This window comes from Triturus cristatus, chromosome 12, assembly GCF_964204655.1.
Source record: "Triturus cristatus chromosome 12, aTriCri1.1, whole genome shotgun sequence".
NCBI classification, from domain to species: domain Eukaryota; kingdom Metazoa; phylum Chordata; class Amphibia; order Caudata; family Salamandridae; genus Triturus; species Triturus cristatus.
Window position 1 is genome coordinate 313,754,391 of NC_140595.1, and position 24,947 is coordinate 313,779,337.

Genomic DNA, 24,947 nt, shown 5'->3' on the forward strand with positions numbered 1-24,947 from the left:
ATCACCCGCGAAAAATAACTTATGCGAATTATAAAAGGTGCCTCATCCACACGAAATTAAGGTGAACAATATAACAATTTGGAATTCAAAATTGAATAATGAAATAACTTTACTCAAAGAAGATCACAAAGGGCAAACAATCATCACCTACAATTTATAGTGTGCAAACAAGATCTACTAGAGGCATGATATCATTCATCTATATCTATGTATATTTATTCAGAGACAAAGAATAACAAGAACGGAAGTCTGGGACCATATATCCTTGTGAGACTAATTCCTAAGGGTGTGAAGTGTTACTTAAACTTTGTTGAGAATCCTATACAGTCAACTAAAAAGACTGGAAGTAAGTAACATACAGACATAGTCTATGGGTTAAAACAGACTTAGGGAAACCTTTAAGGAAGAAGAAGGTTGAACGAATGAAGGGCTCTTTTCTTAGAATACAGTGGTCGGGCCAAAATAATATTTAAATATATGAAGATTTATAAATGCTTTTCGTCTTCTTGTTACACAAGTAGTTGGGATAGTCGTACGACTACAGACAGATGAACAAGGATGCTCGTAAGAGGTGGCATTTTAAGGTAGAATGGTATGAAATATGTGAGATTATTTGGCCTGTTTTTTGTGAACATTCTCTACCTTTAAACAATGATGTATACATGTTTTATTTTGATGATCTATTTATTATAGAGTGAATAAAACACATTTTTTTAAAAGTCTGTCCTGAAGAAGGTGGTGTCAATCAACTTTAGTTCACCGAAACGCTGCGTTGCCAACTTGTTTTTACTGTATTGTAACTGTTTTATTATGTGCTATCGGATCATGTTATTTTTTGTTTTGTATGTCTAGGAGATTCACTCTGGAAGTTAGTTTTGAATATTGCCAATTTTTGATCATAAGAATATGAACAGCAATGCTCTGGTATTTCCTACCTATGATTAAGTTATAATACACATTGGAGTAAAAAAGATTGGATTTTCTTGAAAGGTGTAATGATGATTCAATTATAAATAATACTAGTGTGAATTGTGACAAATATTTTATGAAATGTTTATAAATATTAAACCAATGTTAACCATGGATGAGAAATTTTTGTAATAAAGGGAGAGATATTTTTACAGAAAATAGGCTGTATAGTGTTGACTTATATGAATATCCGTGTGCAGTTTGAGTTATGTGACGAGTGGTCATAATACTTAATGAGGTACAAGGGGGATAACATTTTGTTGGTAGTTACTAAACTCAATCCCCTTTGTTTTGAAGGGTTACTCTCAATTTTCTTTTTTGAAGTAATCTCAGCCACTGGTAATTAATAACAGTCAATTGGAATGCAGCCGCTAGTAGTTACTGGTGACTGAAATTAATTCATTCATACTATCCATCACTTTTTGTATACTGCAGTATGTCTCCCTAAGTGGCACAGGTATGCCCAAACATGGGTCCGGTGATCATTGTGCCACTGAAACCAAGCTATACCCGAATGATAAGTCCACAAGGACGAAACCAGTACTTGGTTGCTTGTGTTCCGGTTCATGGGGGACCTGGCTTGGCAGTTTAGGCTGTACTGTTCCCATATGAGCAGGGTCAAGACTGATATGCAGATAGCGGAGTACAAACTGAGGTGGCATGGCGTGCAAAACAATGATAGTAGTTACCAGTGGCTGAAATTAAGTCAAGAATTCCATGCATCACTTTTTAGGTCTTGCCTGAGCCAGTGCTTTAGCGCTGCTCTGGCGAGAGCTATAGAAAGTGGGATTTGGAAGTGCAAACGAGTGCTTTTCAGGCCGCCAACTACAGTGCATGTGCACTGGGCGCGCGGACCATTTGGCAGCCTGCTGATCACTTTCGCGGCCGCTTTGATGTTCTCAGTGAGCCGCGCGGCCACTGAGAACATCAAAGCATCTGCGAAAGTGCTCACCATATGCCAGCCTTCCCTGTGTTGCTTTAGCAGTCACCGCCCCCCACCCCCCCTTCCATGTCATAACGTGGCTGATATCCTGTCCCTGTTATTACATGTTCCCTGGAATAGACTGCTCCTGCAGGGGGAAGAGTAACTCCCCATTTTCTACCACAGATGACCATCAAACAAATGGTGTCAGACCAGCGCTTCATGTCCTGCGGTGGTTTTGGGTCCTTGTGACGGTATTGCCATTGTCCCTGGAACCAAGGCGGATGCTACAGCGAGCTCACTGGATTTCGAAGTACCTCATTTTAGGCTTTCACTTTCAGAGGGTAGAGGGGCCGAAGAGTCATGGCTTAGTCTTGGAGGATGGCAAGCGTTAGAACACCTCTTTGAATTAGTGCGTGTATAAGTCACAATAAATATAATGTCCAATCTGTGTTATTCTTTCCGAAAAATAAATGAAACTTTATTCACGTTAAGTAAAAGTAGCTTCTGGAGGTTTTATGAAATTAATAAATGTCCTGCCTCTGGGCTGTCTAAAATCTGTACCTCCATATGTACTCTCACATTTCCTGTTTACGTTCGTGACAAAGACAGTGGTTCAAAATGCAAGTGTAACTCTAGTCAGATTGCCCCCACAACCTGAAGTTGCCAGAATCTTATTGTTTCGTATATGTCTAGCTTGCACATGATTGGACAGTGGATTGCACATGGAAAACGCACTTTGCTTGCACCATTGGTTGGTGCTTTGCCGTGGTGTCTGTTTCTTCATAGGGGCTGTGGAGACCATGGACGTGATCCGCAGTGCCCTCAGCGCCTGACGGCTTCAGTCTCTCCCTTAGGAAAGGCAGCACTGGGTTCAGACTGAGTCACCATGCACGCACACTACCTGCTCGTTTGGTTGCAGTTGAGATGCCATCAAAGCGATCTCTTGCGGAGTGGACAGACATTTGGCTACTCATTAATTGCTGCAGAAGAGGAGAGAAGAACAGAGAAGCAGGCAGTAAAGGTATACAGCAGCTTTCCCCATCACTAAACCATTTGGAGTTCCCTTCCACCTTAGGGTCTGCATACACATGCTAGTCTTAAAAGCAGCCCACCCTTTGGTACCCAAAGCACTGCTCACACTTCACATACAATGATGGATAATCAGGAGGGGTCCGTCTTGATATGTTGCACAGATTTACGCAAAAGGCGCTGGCAGTTAATCTTTTACTGGGAGCAGGTAAAGGGGCCTCTGTCCTATAGCTGTTAATCAGTTGCTGTCAGCTGTCAGTTGTCCTGTTGTGACCTGGTCTTGGAGACCGTATTTCTCCCGTGATAAAATGGAATGCCACTTAGGTTTACACCTATTGTTCAACAGGTTTCAGCACTGTTGTAAGCAGCAGACCAAAACATAGCTAACACATTTGACACAAATGAGTCTTGCACATGTAAACCGATCGGGTCATTCAGAATGAGCACATGAAGAGCTAAATGCCACAGGGCTACTGTCCCAGAGAGTTTAGACCTTCTTGCCAGGTACGGAATATTCTAAAAGTTGATTTTGCTCTGTAAAAAGTAGGTTGGCGTGCGCACATTTAAATTGCAAATTCTAAAACTTCACTCGTTACGCAGGTTACATTTTTGTGAATTTAACAAAACTTTGGAAGACTAAACCAGTGTGTGGACATTCTTGTGTACACTTGCTAAAGACATTTCCTGTTTGACCTTTGCTTGAGAATTTTCCAACAAAGAGAGGGGTATTCCTGAAATGTATTCCAGAAAAAAAATCCTGTTTGCCCAATTTAAATGAAAGAAAAGCTGGAACATGAGCTGAGCCTGTCTGCAGCTTTCGGAACCATGTCCTTATAGCTGTTCTATGATATAGCCTACCATATACTCTTAAAGTGCCTTATAATCTTAAACGGTTATGGTAACTATGGTTTGGCTTTATCAAAACATGTCGTGTAAGGTGTCTAACACTTTGGAATAATACCCCCATACCATTTCTGGTGATGAGGATATTATTCCTCCCTTCTAGAGGGAGAGACATGTTAAAATCCTACTTTGCTGTTTAACTCTAACCAAAGCCTCAGCATCACAAAATGGATGCTGCTGCCACAGACACGAGTCTGACCTCCTGCTGCTGGGAGTGATCCCGGCAAGGGAGGCTTGGACAATAGGTTTCCTGCTTGGGGAGGTGCTAGCACCTCCCCAGACAGACTTTAGTGTATTGGGGCAGGGAGGGCTGAAAGGAATGAGACATGCCTGGGGCACACAAGGTGTCCCATGCATAGTCCAGTTCAAACCAGTGCTGGGGCACTCCAGCCCCAGTCCTGGCACGAAACTGGACAAAGGGAAGGGTGTGTAACCACCCTCCTCCCAGGTCCCACCCATAAGGCGTGACCTAGCAGGTAACCCAGCCCCCCAGATTTGGATAAGAGTGGTAGCTGGGCCCCAGGAGATTAGATTATCCTGAACCTGCAACTTGAACAGAAACTCTGGACCTTCGACATTCGACGAAAGAAGAAGACTGAAGAATCTCCCTTGTGGCCAAGGAGTGGCTACCCTGTGCAAACAGGCACCATCAAGAGACTACCCTTTGCTTTGCTGAAGTCCTACGAGGGACCGACTGCAGAGCCCGACCAGAGCCTTGACTTCCAGACTTCTCCGACCCTGATCCACATCCACAGCCGAGCTGAGATCCGTGGAGGCGCCGAGAGACGTGGGACCGGCTACCTGGGAAAAGTGGCTAGTATCTTCCAGCGCAGCTTCTGAGGCACCCTCGAAGTTGTGCACCGGGGATTGAGAAGCCCCAACCCCAAGCACCATCTGCACCGAAGATCAGCCCCCCACACTCCACGAGTCCTGCGTGGGGCCCTTCTGCATTTTCCTGCTTGCCGCGTCTGTCCGGTTGCTTGCCCGTTGGCTAGTGGCCTTTGTGACGACGCTCCCTGAAATCTTCACTGCTGGTTTGGCTCCTCCAGACTGGCTCCCGCTTCTCTGCAAAAGAGAAGCACCCCAGACCTTCCTGGTCTGCACCAGAAGCAAGTCCTCCGTTCTTCGTGGGTTCCGCTTGCCAAGGCTTGGTGAGTCCTAGTTCGACTTCGACGCCGCCGACAGCAAGAGCCTTCGTGGGACAGCTCGCCTCCTGATCCTGGTCGTCCTCGACGTCTCCTGGTACCCGTGGCTGCAGCGACAAGCTTCACCTTTCACCTGCAATCTTCACGACATCGCCTGGTTCCTTCCTGGTTCCACATGGTCACTGGCTAGTGACCTTGACTCTGTCCCTTCTGCTTGCAGGTATCCTCTCTTCTTGATCCCAGCCTTGGAATCCCCTGGACACTCTTCACTGACTGCCTGTCAGCAACTTTCCTTCAGGCATCCATAGAAGTCCACGACGAAACCCGACGCGAGTTCACACCTATGCACCCGCAGCCCGTGGGCTAGGTAACTTGGGTACTTCGGTGCTCACAAGGGTAGTGACTATCCTAGGGTCTAGTTTCCGAGTCTCGACTCTCTAGCTGCTTCAGAAGTGTCCTCAAACTGTTAATTTCTAACTGCTAGTAATTCTATCGACTTTTACGCATTACGCGTGAGTGTTTCCACTCTGCACCTGAATCCCGTGGGCCTCCCACTTCCTAACTGTTGCTAGTGTAGTGTAGCCCCAGCGATTCCCTAGGCCTATCCTATTTCCGTGACAGTGGTCCTTATACCATTTCTTTAATATATGGTTTGCGTGGCCCCTAGGGCCTAACTGTATTACTTACCTGTGTGACTTAATGTATGCTTGAATAAGACTGTGTTGTACTTACCTCGAATCTCATAAAGAGTGCTGAGGGTTTGACTAGAATAAATACACTTTATTTTATATATATATCTGTTGTGGTGTCCTTTCATTTGGTATTCAAGGGATTATATATGGTATCACAGCTGGCTTCACATGCCATTCAGAGTTTAGCCTAAGACTGCTCTTGTCCATGCTACCACTAGGATAGCTGGTCTATAAGGTTGACTTTACAACCAATCACCATAAGGGTTGTTTGGACTGATATAAGGTGTACACTAGAACTAGTGACATCATACATCAGGCCAACTTCTCACACACGCCACACACTGCTGCACGCCTCACACTGCTGCACGCCTCACACTGCTGCATGCCGCACACTGCTGCATGCCGCACACTGCTGCACGCCGCACACTGCTGCACGCCACACACTGCTGCACGCCACACACTGCTGCACGCCACACACTGCTGCACGCCGCACACTGCTACCAAAACACTGCTGCACGCCGCACACTGCTGCACGCCGCACACTGCTACACGAAACACTGCTGCACGCCGCACAATGCTATACGAAACACTGCTGCATGCCACACACTGCTGCACGCTGCACACTGCTGCACGTCGCACACTGCTGCATTACTCACTTGTGCCTGCTGCACGACACTGCTGCATGCCGCACACTGCCGCACGCCACACACTGCTGCATGCCTCACACTGCTACACGAAACACTGCTGCACGCCACACACTGCTGCACGCCACACACTGCTGTACGCCTCACACTGCTGTACGCCTCACACTGCTGCACGCCACACACTGCTGCACGCCACACACTGCTTTTATGCGAGTTTATGCTACTGACATTGTAAATGACAATGTCTTTTATTTGTTTTAAAACCAAAACATAAATAAAAGGCATTGTAATTTTACAATGCCAATAGCTCAAATCCTTATAAATGCGAGACCTATTGCATTGCAAATGCTTGTCGTATACTTCCTCCTCAAATAGTGGCACCCCATATAACTTTCTTTTGTATCCAGCATCGTACAGTGTGGCTAACATATATCCCTTTACATATATTTTCTTGTAGCATCGTTTCCAAGTTCCTGGTTATTTCACAATCCAAAGGGCTCTGTATTTTTATTTTCATTTCATGTTTGCAGTTTTATAATGCGCGACCACGCCAGAAAACATCGGAGCGCTTTCCATAAGTACTACTTACATTACACACGTTCACGTTCCTATTTTTGAGGCACAGAAAGATTACAGTATTTGATTAGAATCGCAGGATGTTCGGCCGACCCTGAGACTCGTACCTACTTGCCCAGTTCCAAAGCTGGGAGCTTTGGCTGTAACGCCACTCCCCCCTCCTACTTCCGGGTATTATTGTGTACTTCCGGGTAAGGGGAGTTCTTATTAAAACAAATGAAAACAAACAGTGATTTTTCTCGATTCTTTTGGGTAGCTGTTCTACGTAGCATGCGCAAACAAGAAGTAGTGCATTTTCATAAGACATACGTTTGCAGTTCACCAGCACTTACATGTTTTAACTAAGCCAATCCGAATCTAAAACGCCTTGACCAATAGCAGAGTGCCGTTCGTTGAGGGAAGCCTCAGCCGAGGTATCGAATGAAAACGGTGCTTGTGCAAGTGCAACCCTGTACGTCATTTGACGCAACTCCCGGCATCAAATTGGCGAATTTGGTTCCCGTACAGTCATGGCGCAGGGCAGAACTTTAAAAGAACAGAAGTATGACCGGCAGCTCAGGTACAACACCGCACCTGGCACTACACGTGGAAAGGCAGTGTTTTGTTTATTGTAGCGGTGTATCCGCTACATAGGTGCGAAGAAGGGACCTGTCTGTGACAGCTAAGACGTGGCTTTCTGAGAAGCAGCTCATGTCTTTGCACAGAGATAGCAGAGCTCCTCATTCATACGTACCGAGAGGAAAGTAGCCCCTTAGTGCCATGGGAAGAGAAGCATCCTTTCTCGAGACGAATTTGCCTAGTGTTTGATTTGAGGTTCTGGGTGTTGGTTCGAAGTAGAAAATGGAGGAGAGTCTTGGTGGAAGGGGATAGAGCAGCCACTACTGGGCATTAAGGGGAGACTTTTGGTCCAAGGATGTCAAGCAAAACTTGCTAATACTTACAAATCTATTTGTATGGAAGATTGGAAGGTTTTCCAAATGGCAGCTGTGAACTAGATATTGGAAATTTCCATGAACACACTGATTGCTGGAAATGGAATGTGCCTCAATGGGTGCCCACAATTAGATGCCCCTAAAGGGGGCCGAGCCTTGAGAAGTGAAACAGATGATAGTCTGCCTGTGCTTTATTTTTGGCAAACTGTGCCCTGAAGATATAGAAACCACAGAAAAACGTGAAATGATAGCTGTTCTGGTGGCTTAATTAATTGCTAACAGCCTGCATTTCAAGATTGTTCAGGGGCTAACCACTGCTTTAAGTAGGCTAAAAAAGCTGTGGGATCTTTAAAAGCATGGTAGTCTCAGAACAGTAAATTAAACTCGTAAAAAAGAGGTGTGTCCTCTGTTTAAGGGTGTGACCATATACATGGGGCCTAGAATCTCATCCACTTGCTCATACTTCTTTGCTTGGTCATCCTCCGGTTCTTGCCCTCCCTCTCATCATCACCCTCTTGAGCTGGTCGTTCATCTCTTCTTTCTGTTCGTGGTCTTCTATTCCTCTTCTCGGGTTTCCTCCTGGTTCTATTTCTTCTTCAGGGTCATTATCTTCCTCAAGACGCTTCATTTCTTCTGTAGGTCTTGTTCTTATTCCCCCTGATCTTTTCCAGGTTCTCCTCCTCATCCTAGTGTTCTGCCTCGTGGTCTTCCTCCTGTTTCTGATCGATCCTGGTCCTACTTTTCAGCCTTGTGGCCATCTTCGAAGTCTGCCCGCTTCTCCTGGTCTTGATCTCCAGTCCTGGACCTCCCTGTCTTGCTCATCCATATCTTCTGGTCTTCTTAGTCCTGGTGATTCTGGTCGTGGTCTTCTTCCAGATCATAATCTTTATCTTCTCTTGATGTTGGTCTTCTTAGTCCTCCTGTCCCTGGTCCTCCAGGTTCCCTTGCTATTCATAGTTGACATTTTCCTTTTCATCCTCTTGGTCCTATTCCTCAGCCTTGTGATCCTCTCCCTCCTAATCTTCTTCGCTTCTGAGTCCTGAACTATCTTCCCCCATATTCTGGTTCTTTCTCCTCCTCGTTATCAAACCTTGCATGGTGTTTCTTCTCCTTTTCTCCTAATCCGGTTCCTACTTCTGGCAATCTTCCCCGTTCGCTCCCCCCCCACACACACTCCTGTCCTGTCTTATCCTATTCCTAAGCCTCCCAGTCCTCTCCCCCATTTGGATCCTGGTCTTCCTGGCACTTTTCTTCCTCTCCATTTGGCCATTCCCCAGCTCATCATCAGTTCCCTTCTACTCCACCTCCTCCTCTGCGCCATCTCTCCTTCATATCCCTAGTCATCCTCCTGGCCTTGGTTCATCTCTTCAGCACACTTGTAACTCTTCTTTTCTTGATCATCCTATTGCTCATCCAGATCCTCCTGACCTGCTTACTGGTTCTACTTTTCAGCTGCCTGGTCTTCCTTCGACTGATCTTGAGCCTCATCTGGGTTCTAGTCCTGAACAGATCATCCTAGTCCTAATCTTCTTGGTCCTTGCCCATCCGTTCTTCTTTGTCTTGGTCCTTTTGGTGTTTGTCCTTTGCAGTGCCTGCTCTTTCTGCTTCTACTCCTGGCCCTCTTGATCCTTGGACTTGCCCCTCTTGTCTTTTTCCTCCTGCCCTAATCCACTCTCCTTGTCCTGATTCTCTTGGTCCTTCTGTTCACCATGGTCACTGTTATACTGCTGCTGCTCAGCCTGAGTGCCTGGGAGAGAGAATGTGGGTGAATGGAATGTTCGTGTGTGTGAGTGTCATTTGGAGATAGACTGAGCTCACTTTCCTCTTGTTTGTAGTTCTCCATCCGTATACTGGGAATATCATCAGTCGTCATTGGTTTTATGTTCCTGGCTATCCTACACCTGGTCCTGCTCCTCCTGCCTATCTCCTCTTGGCCCTGATGCATGTCCGGGTCCTGGTCGTCGTGGCACTTATCTTTGTGGCTCACCTTATCCTCTTCACCCTGGCCCTCTTAGTCGTAGTCCTTTTCCAGGTCCTGTTCCTATCCTTTGCCATCATTGTCCAGGTCCTGTTGCTGTTGGTCCTTGGTCCTTGTTTGGTTCTAATCCCGCTGACGATGCTCATCCCGGTGACGGCCTTCAGGGTGCTATGCCCAGTGGTCTTCATGTTCAGGTCTTGGTCCTTCTGGCACTGGTCCATAATCCTTGTCCTTCTGGTCCTGTTCGTCCTCCTGGTTTTCCAACCTTTGTGGCCCTCTTGAACCCAATCATCCTGTCCTGCTGGTGATCCAGGTCCTAGTGCTAGCCCCTCCCCACCTCTTCCTCGTCCTGCTGGTTATCCAGGTCCTCCCCGGCAATGCTCTCACTCTGCCCCAGGTTACCTTAGCCAAATAGGACCTCAAAGCCTGTCATTTAGGTTTTTGTCTTTCTTTTTTATGTTAAGCAGCTTCAAAATGTTTGTCATTCAGCAGTTAAAGTAATTTCTCATGGGTTGTGCTGAACTCTTAAGTGACAACAAATGAATTTGTAGTCTGTTCTAGATGTCAGGTATTAATACTTGCACAAGTATACATTCTTATTGAGCATGAATAGAATTGTGTATCCGCATAAATACTGAGAATGGACAAATCTGCTTTTTAGTTGGTCTGCTTCTGAGTGTACTTTGGTAACCCTTAATCGGCAAGGTGTTAGGACTCAGCTGTGCTTGGTATGAGCTCAAGCTGCTCTTCGCTTGGACACAACCTGGACAAAAAGAGTTGATTACCCATTTTCTCTTGCAACAACATATCCACGCTAATATAACTCGCCCTGTAAATGTGTGCTTTGTACCACAGCTGTATTCTGGTGTCTGGGCATTGATGATAAAAATTGCTGGAACCAGCTTAGTTTATGGATCTGGTTCAAGAACAGCTGCAACATGTGAAATCTGTCTGGATCTCACTATGTTTCTGCACTGCAAAATATTATTCAGATTGTGGTTGTGAGTTATAACCATGGTTATTTCCATGTGTTTTTCAGATAGTGATGGAAATGGAAAACCTTCCCTGTGGGTACTCCTAAATTGGGCGCGGTGTCAGTAGCTGCATAGTCTGAGCGTCAGCCCATGCATTTTTTTATGCATCAGCTTCCCCAAAGAAATTAGCAATAAAGTAAAACAGGATAGTAAAAGTTTTCTGGTTTGTATAATTGGTCACAAACAGACTGCATTTTAAGCAAGCATGAACGGTGGAAGGGTCAAGTTACCAGCAAGTATCAAACTATAATACTGGTTGGATAATGCTAGTGGCTAACACATTTGTTGGAAACAATTTGTCTACTACAAAACACTGTAACAAGCATTCACAGTAAAAGGGGAGAAGTGTTCAGATAATCTGGGGAAGGGGTGTCCAACCTTTTCTGAAATAAGAGCTACAAATGTTCAACGAAAAGCATCTTGATGTCAAGCATTGTTAGTTATAATAGTGACCACATCAGACAAGATAACATCAGTGGCCACCATATGCAACTTTACCAACAGTAATCCCATCGGTTCATAAGGAACGGTTGCCAGCAATAATCTAAAAAGTTTCTCAATGTGGAATGTCTCCACGTAAATGATACATACCAGTCATAGCAGAAAATACCCTGCCATCAAGGTAATATTAATAATAAGTCTCCCCAACACTGCATGAGTTATCACTCTGATCTCAGCCTTAAATATGTTTTGGAAATTCAACCATTTTTCTCCAAACAACTTATGAGTTCTGCACACATTTTTGTCTCGAATGCATGCTTTTCCATTTTGTTATAAATATATTAATTCATTTAGGCCAAAGCTTCTAATTTAGTAATCTGGTCTGCACACAGGAAAGCTACTTGCAGGTAGAAGGAGAGCTACTCGTTGGAGAAGCCTGATCTGAAGAGTAATGGCGAGAAAATGTTCATCAAGGGTTAGAATGAAAATGAGGCGTAAATTAATGTTGATTAGTTGGGCAATATCGAGAGAACAAAGACATTTTTGAACTATGTTCTGAAAAAAGAAGGTAAGACTGAATTCATGATGTCAATGGTAGAGAGATTGGGACTGTTCCCAGTTCCGAAAAGAATTTCGGCAAACCTTGTGATTTTGAGTTTGGGAGCTTCAAGACTTAGGATATACTTACTTCTCACATTAATCTTCCCTGAAGATATTTATTTTTTGGTTGTGAAAGAGTTGGTGGGGTTCGTCTTGTATATTTTGTTTGTTCTCTGTTCTCTCAAGGGAGCCAGTGCAGGTTTTGGATGATGTGTGTTTATATTGTTTAGTTCCTGAAATTATTTGCTGTGGCCTGCAGAGTTGCATTCAGTGGGGCCATGGTTGCAACAGTCCATTTGGTTTCGATCGAATTTTCTATGTCCACGTGGGTATGGCCCAGGGGTGAATAACTGATATAAAGAAAGGTAGTTGGGGGTACCAAACATTAGATTTTTATAAGCAGGTGCTGTTGAAATTTGGATAACATGAGAGATGATGCCAAAATTGGGCCTGCGTTTTGAGTCTAGAATGCAATTCAGAGCTATTACACATGAGGAAGTTGTAGTTGTGGAATATTGAGTTTTTCTAAACAACTTTCCACCAGAGCAGTGTAATTGTTTCCCGATGCAATAAGTCTACACAGGTGTGTAAGGTAGCCACTTTCTTTGTTAAACAGCTGGTCAGGGCGGCTCTACCGAAAAATCACCAATAAAATAAATAACAATTTAGGGTGGCATCTGGCAAGTAGGGAACTACTGTATTATCAGCCTTGGTATGTTGTTTCTGGACTCCCACCATTGCTCCCCTTGTTGAATTAGGTTTGTTATTGTTGGCGTGAAGTAACTAACAGGTTCAGTATTAAAGTATCTATTATTTAGAACAATTTTATTTTGACTAGTAAACATTTCTAATTCGGGGGAGTAGGTTTTTGTTTTTCAGGTGCAGATCAGTTAGTCCAAGAATCATTTGTTTATTTTTGAGAAGAGATGTGTCATTGAAGTTATTCTTGGATCTTCTGCTTGATTGCTGCTGTGTTCTTCTTTCGACACTGATACAAATACTGACTTTTCTTGGGAGGGTGAATGGTGTTGGGATTCTCTTTATTTTTCCTGATAAGGTTGACTTTGCGTATGAAATAGTTTATTCATTCAGTGGACTTCTTAGGTGGGATGAGGATACGTCTAGATGTCGCATTCGGTTTTTTAATTGATAATCTGAGCTTTGTAGGTTGATAGTTCTTCTGGTTGAGGTGCCAGACATCTGGCGTAATGCTGGCCGCATTGTAAGGCAGCTCTGACGGCCAGAAAAGTCTGTATTTATAATATCTTATGAAGCAATGGTCCAGTGGGACTCCTTTCCAGGGAAACGGTTTTGCATGCATCAACTGTAACCTAATTCGGGGGGGGGGGGCGTGGCCAAGCAGGCTATGATGGCAGCCGTGTCCTGCTGAGGCTCCGCGTTCGGGCCAGCATATCGCCCGTTTCCCGGCGTCGTTCCGAGCGTCAAAGACGACATCCAGCTGCCGGAATCTGCCCTGAATACACGGATGCCCTCACTATTTGGAAATTGAGTGCCCAATCTGCAGCAACTCGAGAACGCCGGACTCGGGCTCTCCGCGGCAAGATGGCGCTCGATCACCCCTGACAAGGGAACCGGATCGGCACCGCAAGACCAGCACCTAAGAGCAAGAGCGACGAACTGCCCAAGGTGGGGGCGAGAGCGAGGGGACCTCACATCGAGGCAGTGACTCAGCCATAGCCCCGCCACGCAGCAGAAGGTGGCATCGGAGGGAAGCGACTGGTGAGGACCCGCCATTTTGATCGGAGTGGGCCCCCTCTCGGGGAGAGAACGTCCTGAAATAGCGTGCGGCGACCGGGGGTGGTAACCCCTGTCATCAGTGGCCTGTGAACTGGGGGCTGGCTGGTACCTTCGGCCCAACAGAGCCTCCCTGGGCGGCTCCCCGATCGGGACCGCCTGACTTCAAAATGGCGCCGGGATCTGCAGCGAATGGTGGGACTGACATCTGGGGACCCCGAGGGGCGCATGCTGGTGGCAGAACAGAGGTGGGCAATGATTTCCCCCCCCCCCCCCCCCCCCCCCCCGCATGAGGAGTTCTCGCCGCTGAACCCCCCCCGCCCCCCCCCCCCCACTGTCTGCAGCAAAAGCACTGGGCACATCAGCTGCCTGACTTCAACATGGAGGCATAGTCACTCTGACTGTCCCCACACCAGGCTATGTACAACTGCATCGGAGAGGTGGGGGGCCCAGACCCTGAACTATCCACGGCCTCCGCACAAACTCTCTCCCTGGGCAACACGCAAATTACATTTTGGCCATCCAGACAGCGTTCACCTCCCCCCCCCCCCCCCCCCCCTAACCGGGCACACACCGAACTGCTTCGACCCCTTACCTAGTGAGTGTGGGCTCTCCGCGAAGACCGCCTAACCCGGAGTGGGGCCTATCCAGCAGTGAGGCGCGCGCTTCACAATTCTTGCCAGCCCTCTCAAGCTCCTCGGTCATCATCATGGGGAAACCGAGGGCAACCCAGCAAACATCAGTGCCTGAGACTGCCCCTGAAAACATTCCGAATACCCGGGCATGGGCACACACTAATACGCCACAGTCTGACCCATCAATCTCGGACAAACTGGACCAGGTATTGGCACCATCAAACTCTCCAGGATGTCCATGGAGGAACGACTTGGCACCCTGGCAACCGATATCAGCCTTATCCGCGATGACCATCGCAAATTGGCAGACAAAGTGAAAGACGGGGAAAAGACACTTGCCGACCTACAACCCACAGTCAAGACGCTCCAAAAGACACTACAAGATGCCCTGCACCGTTTAACCACCATGGAGGAACGCGCAGACAATTTGGAAGGGCGGTCGAGGCGCTGTAACATCCGCGTGCTGGGTCTGCCGGAGGGAATTGAGGGCTCGAACCCGTTGAATTACATGGAGACATGGGTGAAATCCTTCACCCCAATGACGGACCGGACAGCATTCTTCTCCTTTGAACGCGCCCACAGGGTCCCGGCCCACAAACCGCCACCAGGAGCCGACACCGAGACCAATATTGGAGAAGTTCCTACATTTTCGTGACCGGGACGCAGTGTTGCGTGTGGCCAGACTGGTAAGCCCCTTGCATGTGGAAAATGAACAGATAATGATATTTCCTGATTACGCATGTGCGGTGCAGCAACAAACGTCTTCGTTTTTGGACGTGAAACGGCGACTACGGGCCAACAGTATCCAGTATTCCCTGCTCTTTCTAGCTCGCCTCAAGGTCCTCAATAATGGCTGCGCTATCTTCTTTACCACCGCCGAAGAAGCACATGACTGGGCGGATCATCATTGCTCACAACAATCCAGAGCTGAGACCACACGAGACCCCACTCTTAAAGCACCGCGAACCAGAAGGCGCAACCCGAAACCACAATGTGTCGGGGCACACAAAGGGACCGGGTCACGCACCCAAGACTCTCCAGACTTGGAACAAATTGTGAAGGAACGACGGGAGGCCCTACAGGCAGTGATCGACTTGCAGCCATCCACCCTTACAGAGGACACAGATCGACCACCACACATCTTCTCGTCGGAAGGGGAGAACTACAGCGATGGAACGCTGTCTGGCGAAAGCTCCATTACACCCCCCCTGGTCACCCCTCAGACAGCGGATGATATCCTGGATGGACAAACAAGCACCCTCGCGGCATGAGATGTCCTCACTGAGAATTCAGCGAGGGGCGGCAATATCTGGACTCACTCGCTACACATATACAATATAGTCATATTACGACATGTCTCGGGCGACGCCCACTGATCCTACAAAGGCCCGATCAGCGACCTGCCTCGCACATACACTCTGCCACCCGCACAGTATATTGTCACACTTTCCTCTTCTGGAGAGTAGGTTTGGACATATTGTTCCCAACAATGGGTCCTTGGTATTGGGACTGTTTCCCGACCCCAGTTTTACAGTTCAATGCCCCGGTTCAGCAATGTCCCACCCCCCTCATGGAACAGCATACAACAGGGTACCTGACACACAAGAGTGAGCTGTGTTATGGGTTGCATGAGTACTTCACCCGACTAGGGCACTATCAGTTAGTGGGCTCCGGCAGATGCATGTCCTCTTTGATGCGCACTGATATCGATACATGGCAATAACCACGCAGCACACTGACATCAGCATCCCCACACTCAATTTCAGAGGCCTCCATACACCGAGCAAGCGTTATGCAGTATACTCGTTTAATAAAGCGCCACAACGTTCGGATCGCATTCTTGCAGGAGTCACACCTCACCACTACCGAGGTAGGCAAACTACAAACTAAATGGCGGGGAGCCATATGCGCCACAACATACTCCGCATACGCACACGGGGCACTGATTTGGGTTCGGCCGGGAACTCCCTTTCAGGAACTCAAGCGGGTGGTGGTCAAGGAAGGCAGATACACCCTGCTAGAGGGACTCCTAGATGGGCAAGCAGTACTCTTAGGGAGAATATACGCCCCAAATGTAGAGCAAGCCAAATTCTGGGACCACCTCACCGGGATCCTGGCCCAATTTACCTCCATTTCATGGATTTTAGGTGGTGATTACAATTGCACATTGGACCTCACCCTGGACCGGTCCCACCCCCCACCCGTACACTCTCCCGCCTACAAGCAAACGGAGCGATTCCGGGCCTGGGTCACACAATGGGCACTTACGGAGGCATGGCGACTAAACCACCCACAGACCCAGCTATATTCGTTTCACTCCATCCCACATAACCTGCGGGTCCGACTAGACAGATTCCTATGTTCAGCAGCAGTTCTGACCAAAATTCTACACACAGACTACATGGGTAGGATCATCTCTGACCATGACGCCCATACTCTACGGTTAAGTTGAAGACCCCCACACCACCTGTCCCCACCTGGCGTCTACCATGGGACTGTTTATCAGATCCGGTTTTTAAACAGGGACAAAGCATTCAGACTATTTCACCCATAATGCAGGCACAGCATCCTCAACGTTAGTGGAATGGGATACATTCAAAGTATTGGCCCGGGGAGAATGCATTAAACAAATAATAGGTGTCAAATGGACGCTAGAACAAGCACTTACCAAAGCCGTGCAGCAACTTGCCATGGCTACTAAGCGGGACAATTCGTCCGCAGAAGGGGTAGCACTAGTAGCCAAAGCTAAAACAGAATACCAAGTTGCCTGTGCGGATCTCCGCCGATACAATTTCAGGACATATTCCACCCGGATGCATAAAGAAAGGGATAAAACGGGTACACTACTGGCATGGTTAGCCAAACGAGACACAGACGTGAAACCCATAACGGAAGTAATTGACCCCCACGGTAATCTGGTACGCTCCCAGGACGAGATCCTCCTAGCCTTCCACCACTACTATGTGGAGGTTTACAGTAACCCAGCCCCGACCGAACAGGCCATACTAGATCAGTTCCTTGACCCCTTGCCGATCTCCCAAAGTTACGTAGACAGATAGGACGGCACTAGATACGGAGATAAAATCCACCGACATCACCCAAGCCCTGCATGCCCTAGCTCGCAACAAGGCACCGGGACTAGACGGGCTCCTATTGGAGTATTACACAACTTTCTCCCCCCTTGCGATGTTTGCAACCGCGCTCGAACAGGGAGAGCTGCCGAGATCCCGCAACAAATGGCCTCCTATCTCCCCATCACGCTCCTCTCCACCGACTGTAAAATCCTTGGGAAGATATTAGCGGACAGATACGCGCAAATTATACGACCCCATATCCACCCAGATCAGTGTGGTTTCGTCCCAGGTAGAAACACGTCTCGGAATATACGCCGAATATTCCACGTCCAAGACCAGGTAAGAGACACACACCCCCGGTCAGCCTGTCTCATCCTAGACCTCGAGAAGGCTTTTGACACCCTCACTTGGCAGTATCTCTTTTCAGTCCTGAAACGAACAGAACTCGGTCCCATTCTCTTAGCGTACACACAACTTTTATACACCATACTCACCTCGCAGGTCTGCATAGGGCGACGCATTTCAGCGGAGTTTGCGGTACAAAAGGGCACGAGGCAAGACTGCCCCCTATCGCCTCTCCTCTTTGCCCTCGCGGTCGAACCACTAGCTATTCGACTGCGACAAGAAGGAAAACACTGGGGCATTCCCATTGCAGATACCATACATAGCGTCTCCATGTATGCCGACGACCTTTTACTATACATACGAGACATCACCGAAGATCTAACACCCATCTGGGTAACGCTCACAGAGTTCGCAGAAGCCTCCGGGCTAAAGGTGAACTGGGACAAATCCACAGTGTACTCATTGCATCCGAACCTGCCCCCGGGACATATGGTTGGGCAACCAGAAGGTAGCCTGGAGCGCAAAAGACCCTCGCTACCTCGGGATCCGTCTATACCATTCCCGACCGACATCTTTGAGGGTAATCACCGTAAGGCACTAGCTGGCATCAGATCGGAAATCGGATTCTGGAGCAGCCTCCCATTAGCCCCGATCGGCCGGGTAGCTTTAGCAAACAATTATAATGGTTCTGCGATTGCTATACCATTTCACGAACTTACCAGTAAACCCACCCAGAACCTTCTTTTGTGACTTAGACTCGCTTCACAGTGCGCTAATCTGGGGATCTAACAGACCTAGAAATAGCATTGAAGAAACTACAATTACCCACCACGCGGGGAGGACTGGGTGCTCCATCCATTGAATCCTATTTCCTAGTGGCACAACTGCAGTGGCTATCCTACTGGATGGCAGGCAGGCACACAGACGAGACTCACACCATGACTAATCGGGTGCCTATTCCGGAACTCCACCGCCTACTACTACCTGGCACCAAACCAAGACGTACATACCCCTTACAAGTAGCAGTGGCACGCAAATGTATGCAAAGAGTACACCGCATGTCACCGGGGACACCCCCTTACTCCCCTTTGTTCCCGCTGGTCGGGTGGCCCAAACTCGAGAACTATTACAAGACTAACGCACTTACCATATGGACGGACTGTGGCATCACCGAGATGGAGTTCCTATTAGAGGACGGAAAGACCAAACCGTTCCAACGCCTTATGGACGATTATGGTCTCCCCCCTGGCCAGTTCCTACTTCACCGCCAACTTCTTGAGAGTTACCGACCGCATCATGATCGCTCAACAGGAGAACCAAACACGCACCCGGTCATCCATGCAGTCCTACACATGGGAGCAGGACGACACCTAACCACATGGCTCTATAAAGCCATACGAGAACTCACGAACAAACCCTTAGTGACCTTGCGTACTTCCTGGGAGGAGGAAATTGGACGACCACTACATGAGAAAGAATGGGAGAGGGCTCTGGAATACCCCAAGAAGGTGTCCAGAAACGCACGATTCAAAAATATAAAATTTTACATTCTTCATAGAGCATATCTGACACCGGCACGCCTTCAAAAATGTTATCCAGACACACAGTTCCTCTGCCCTAGATGCCAATCGCAGGAAGCAGATTTTCACCATATGTCCTGGAGTTGCCCTGCAATCCAATCCTATTGGCAAAATATTCACGACTCCCTTGGAGACATCACAGGGCTTACATACTTGAACACCTGGGAAGCCAGTGCGCTAGGTCTTTTCCGGAAACAGAAATATTACAAAGTGCACCTTCGATTTATTTCACTAGCCGTTTTACTAGCTAAGCAGAGTATAGCCATGCACTGGCGATCGCCCACAGGTCCCCCGCTTGCGGCATGGGTGGGAGCACTACACAAATGGGCTGCTGCAGAGGAAGAGACATTACGAGAGGAGGAGGTGAAGGGGATACATAGGCACCCCATATCCATGGAGTGGGCCATATTATTACACTGCCTAAAGCAATCATCACCTGGAGAGGACCCAGGCATTGGTACGCACACACCAACGGACCCGCAACCACTAATCCAAACCACAACTGCACACAACAGATCTTCCCCGGTGGCACAATCACAATGCTGACTGTCGGTTGCACCACACATCACGTCACACTGGACGGCCAGATGTTGGAGCCAGACTGACCATAATCTTCCCCTCATCTCCAACAGCACACAGTGACATCGATTAGTGAGACTCGTAACACCCTAACGCCACACCTGACATCTGTACCCAGAAATTCCATGAACCATCCCCCAGTTTCCATACCCCTGTTCTATAAGGCATTTACATAGCCCCAAAGAACAAGTTACTTACCTTCGGTAACTATGTATCTGTAAGAAACATTAGTTAGTTAGATTCCTCACTTTAGAATATCCCCAGGCGTCAGACTGGATCCGGAAGATTTTTCGTCAGCAATACCCCTTGCGCGTCGCTAGGCGTTGTCTGCGGCTCCGCGTCCGTCGTCGGTGTCGTGCGCCGGAATGACGTCGTCGGAGTACTTAGACACCGCCCTCGCGCGTTGACGTCAGTTCTTGTACATAGCTTTCCGCGCCAGGAACGCAGAGCCATGCAAGAGACCGACACTGGTGCCAAAAAATTCTAGGGCCCTGAAAGGGATAGCCTTAACCCTAGATGTCAGTTCGCAGAACGGGGAGGATGGGTGGGTCGGTGAGGAATCTAACTAACTAATGTTTCTTACAGATACATCGTTACCGGAGGTAAGTAACTTGTTCATCTGAAAGAAACACGTTAGTTAGATTCCTCACCTTAGAATAGATACCCAAGCAATACCAACCCCGGTGGTGGGTCTGCGAACCAAGATCACACCAGAATGTCCTGGAGGACAGAACGGCCAAAGAAGCCATACCCCCGGACTTGGCTGTCTAGGCAATAGTGCCTGGCAAACGTGTGCAGCGAAGCCCACGTCGCCGCCTGACAGATGTCCTGCAAAGGGACTCCCCGTCCCAAAGCAGTAGTAGCCGCTGTGGCCCGAGTAGAATGGGCATGCAGCCCAACAGGAGATTCCTTTTTTGCCAAGGAATAACAGATTTTTATACACAAAACGACCCACCGGGAGATGGTCCGTTTGTGCACAGCTTTTCCCTTCTTTGCACCCACGTAGCCAACGAAAAGCTGGTCGTCCACTCGGAACTGTTTTGTGCGGTCCAAATAAAAGGAGAGCGCACGTTTTGGGTCCAGACGGTGGAGCCGCTCTTCCTCATTGGAAGGATGCGGAGGCGGAAAGAAGGTGGGCAAGGTGACAGATTGCCCAAGATGTAAGGGGGTCACCACTTTCGGTAGAAAGGAAGGACGAGGCCGAAGGACAACCTTGTCCGGATGAACAGATAGAAAAGGAGGCTTGGACGATAGAGCCTGGAGCTCACTCACCCGTCTAGCCGAGGTGATGGCTACCAGGAAAGCAGTTTTAAGAGTTAGAAGCCGAAAAAGACAATTGTGAAGAGGCTCAAAGGGAGCGCATATCAGGAATGTTACGACAAGATTCAAGTCCCACTGAGGCATTACGAAAGGGACAGGAGGGAACGTGTGAGTAATGCCTTTAAGAAAACGTACAGAGCGAAATGAGCAGAGCACTCCTGATTTTCTAATTCACCCACAATGATAATCTGAATGATATAGGTGCTGCAGCGTAATGCCCGCTGTCTATCAGGCATGGAAAAACAAGATACAAAAATTCAATCAACTAATGATTGACGCTGCGCACTGTGCTATTTGTAACGAAGTTACTAACAGTTAGTCTAATTCACAAAAAATTATTCAAGAAACATCCAACACAATTACTCGTTTAAACATATATTTTCAACATATATGTAAACATCAGCTTCAAATCATAACATTATAAATGTATCAACACTTTTACAGGAAACGGTAGACAACTACCATATACAGTGCAATGTTTAAATATGCCACATAATATTTCATGAAATCACAACAAGATGTTAGTGATGAGCCCAATGCATTTCGGGACTTGGCTGTCCCTTCGTCAGGGGCGTTCTGTGAAAAGAATGTATATTGTTATAATCAACGCAACACGTTCTTACAATATTTACACAAGAAGGATACATGGTGGCAGATTACATAATTCACATAGTACATGAAATACAACCGTAGAACACTCATGCGGTAGATAAACTCTCCATTTCAAGAAATCACGAATATTTACAAAAGAAATACCGTCACCCAACAGTGAAAATAAAGATGAAAATGACCAGTGGCTCTGGAGAGAGACAGCTAATGAGATAAGACAGAATTAATGAAATCAAAAAAGAAACACCGTGTATATGACAAATCTGCTAAAAAGATGATAATGAGGTCTCACCTCGAATATTATGTGGGTATGGCCATAATAGGAACTGAACGATGCAGGCAGGTTGACTGGTACTAAAAACCAAGAGACGTAACTCCATCAGAACAAGTGCTTAAATTAACTCTAACACTTGTAAACAATATTAAAACAACGTGACTTACCCACCGAGCAAGGCGATGATGTCTACGCAAAAATGAGTAATGTAACGTCTGAATACTTTGGGTAACGTCTAAACCAGACGAAGGTAATGCGTCTCCATAAAGAAGCGCTAAAAAATAATGATGATAGTATGTGGTTACAACCACATCTTAGACAAAGATACAAGAAACTGTAGCACGATACGTGATTAAATACAATAAACTCTACTTACTTCAAAGACGCGACGAGATACGACCAGTTCTCACGTGTGATGTCCTGACATCGCTACGAAAGTTTTTTAACTAACGACAACCGCGCCGAATTTAAACCCACAGAGATTGCTACGTCAATAAGGGGCTCATAGTAATGAAAAGGGGACTATCGTGTGGCGCCATGATGTATGAAAGTGAAGTGTATTTTACCTGCCACGAGCGAGGTTAAGTAGAAAACTCTAAGTATCCTAATCAAGACGATCACTTTAACCACGTGTACACGAGATGACACACAAAATAATCAATGGCGACAAAATAACAAGGTGTGCCCGCGCGTATGAACATAGATACAATGTATCAGTAATTATTACGTCTGTAGAGGACTCATAGTAGTAGAAAGAGGCCTTACGTGTGTTACCATGAAAAAAAGTAAAACATACTATCCGTATCACGAACAGGATAGGATGAAATTGAAATTATCCTGATAAAAGCATTCACTTTAACCAGTAGTTCATAAAGTAACACGGAATGTGCTCCATTGCAAAAAAGGTGACTGGGGACGTCCACACGCACTGAATTGATACACTGTATCAGCGGATCACCAAAACCGCAAACAATATTCATAATGAGTGTAAAAAAGATGTGACCACTTAGATCTTGTCAATAAAGTTATATCCGAATGAAACATGAATACAAGGTGAAAACAACAAAATGAAGTGAGCAGACAGATAAAATGAAAGTAGAGGAGAGTCCAGATGAATGTCAGAGTAATTAAAAAGAAGTGTTAAAATAAGTGTTTATTAAAGAAATAAAGTGACTCAGTGTGATCAAAAATATAATCAAGAGTGTTTAAAACAACCCACAGGTTTCTAGAGAGTTGAATCAAAGATATGGTGTATAATTGAGTTCATACAGATTGGAATGACATATCTATAAAACAAAGACTAATCATGATAATGCATGACTTTCTACGCTCGACCATGAATACTACAATGTCTATGCAAGATATAATTATAGGAAACATGAAAGATCTAAACGATCATTGAGCCCACTTGGGGACAAAGTCTGAAGTTTCTGAATCCAAAAGAGCTCTCTGCGTAAGAGTAAGTTTGTGATGTCCACACCTGGTTTAACATCCATAGACTCTATAATTTGGAAACTTAGTTGAGAAATTGAATGTTTAGCTTCTAGCCAATGCATGGCTAGACTTGAGATGCTGTGCTTGTTCCTGATTCTGGATTTATGCTCAGTAATCCGTGTTTTTATTTTCCTTTCAGTCTTGCCTACATAGGCCTTGCCACAAGGGCATTTTATGCAATAAACGACATGAGTCGTATTACAGTCACTGTTATGTTGCAAAGGAATGTTTGAGCCAGACATAGGGTGAGTTAAGGTGTTCCCAGTGATGACATTGCTGCAGTGAATGCATGAATGACATTTACGAGTGCCATGATAGACAATAGATTTATCCGTAGTTTTGGAAAATTTCAATAAATTCCGTAAATTTTTGCCTCTTTTGTATGCAAATATAGGTTTTTCTAGATACAGTTGTTGGAAATCCTGCTCTTGTTGTAATAATTCCCACCGTGTCAAGATGATTTTCTTGATTTTAGATGAAGATGTGGAAAAGTTGCTAACGAATACCAATCTAGTCGGAGAAATCTTAGGTTTCTGTTGGAGTAAGTCTGTTCTTGGGATGGACATGGCTCGTGTGAGGCATGTTTGTAGTACCTCTTCGGGATACCCTCTTGAAGAAAATTTCTCCACAGTTGTTTGAAGTTGAAGAGTACTATTGTCAGGGTCAGAACAAATCCGGCGTATTCTGGTGAATTGTGACATTGGCAAATTGTTAATTAAATGACGTGGATGGAAACTTGTGAAGGTCAATAGACTATTGCGATCAGTAGGTTTGTGGAAAACAGTAGTATGGAATTGATTCGTAGATGTTTTGGTAACTTGTACATCCAGGTAATGAACAGAATCCTGATGAATGTTATAGGTCAGCTGGATATGGGTATGTTGGCTGTTGAGTGTCTCTATCATGGAGATAAAAGACTGTTTTGAGTCACCCCAAATTAAGAAAATGTCATCTATGAAGCGACAGTAGAGACGTATTTTTGACCACCAATCTGAGTTGGAAATGATGTACTCCAGTTCGTACTGAGCCATATAGATGTTTGCATAGGCTGGTGCTCCTGAAAAGCCCATCGAAGTGCCATTCAATTGGGCATAAAATTTGTCTTGATATTGAAAATAGCTGTTGTGTAAACAAAACTTTAAAAGTTGCAAAATCAGGACCTTCTCAATATTCACATCTTCCATTTGAAGTAATGCCCATTCAACCGCTTCAAGACCAGCCGCATGAGGGATGGAGGTGTAAAGCGCTGTAACATCTATGGTGCATAGATAAATAGAGTCCTGAGATCCAATTGTGGTTTGTTGAAGTAGTTGTAAAAAGTGAGTAGTGTCCTTTATGTAAGATTGCCAAGATTGTACAAACTTCTGAAGGAAGTAATCCAAAAATTTGCCAATAGGGTCAAAAATAGATTTGC

General features: G+C 46.3%; 1 protein-coding gene across 1 annotated transcript in view; it reads left to right on the forward strand.

The window, feature by feature from the left end:
* Positions 1–7,279: 7,279 nt before the first annotated feature.
* The window catches only part of NAE1 (NEDD8 activating enzyme E1 subunit 1), a 161,598-nt gene continuing 143,930 nt past the window's right edge, over positions 7,280–24,947 (forward strand). The window contains exon 1 of the mRNA XM_085639586.1: positions 7,280–7,442. Coding sequence (XP_085495712.1) covers positions 7,393–7,442 — 50 coding nt within the window. The 5' untranslated portion in view covers positions 7,280–7,392. The remainder of the gene's footprint in view (positions 7,443–24,947) is intronic.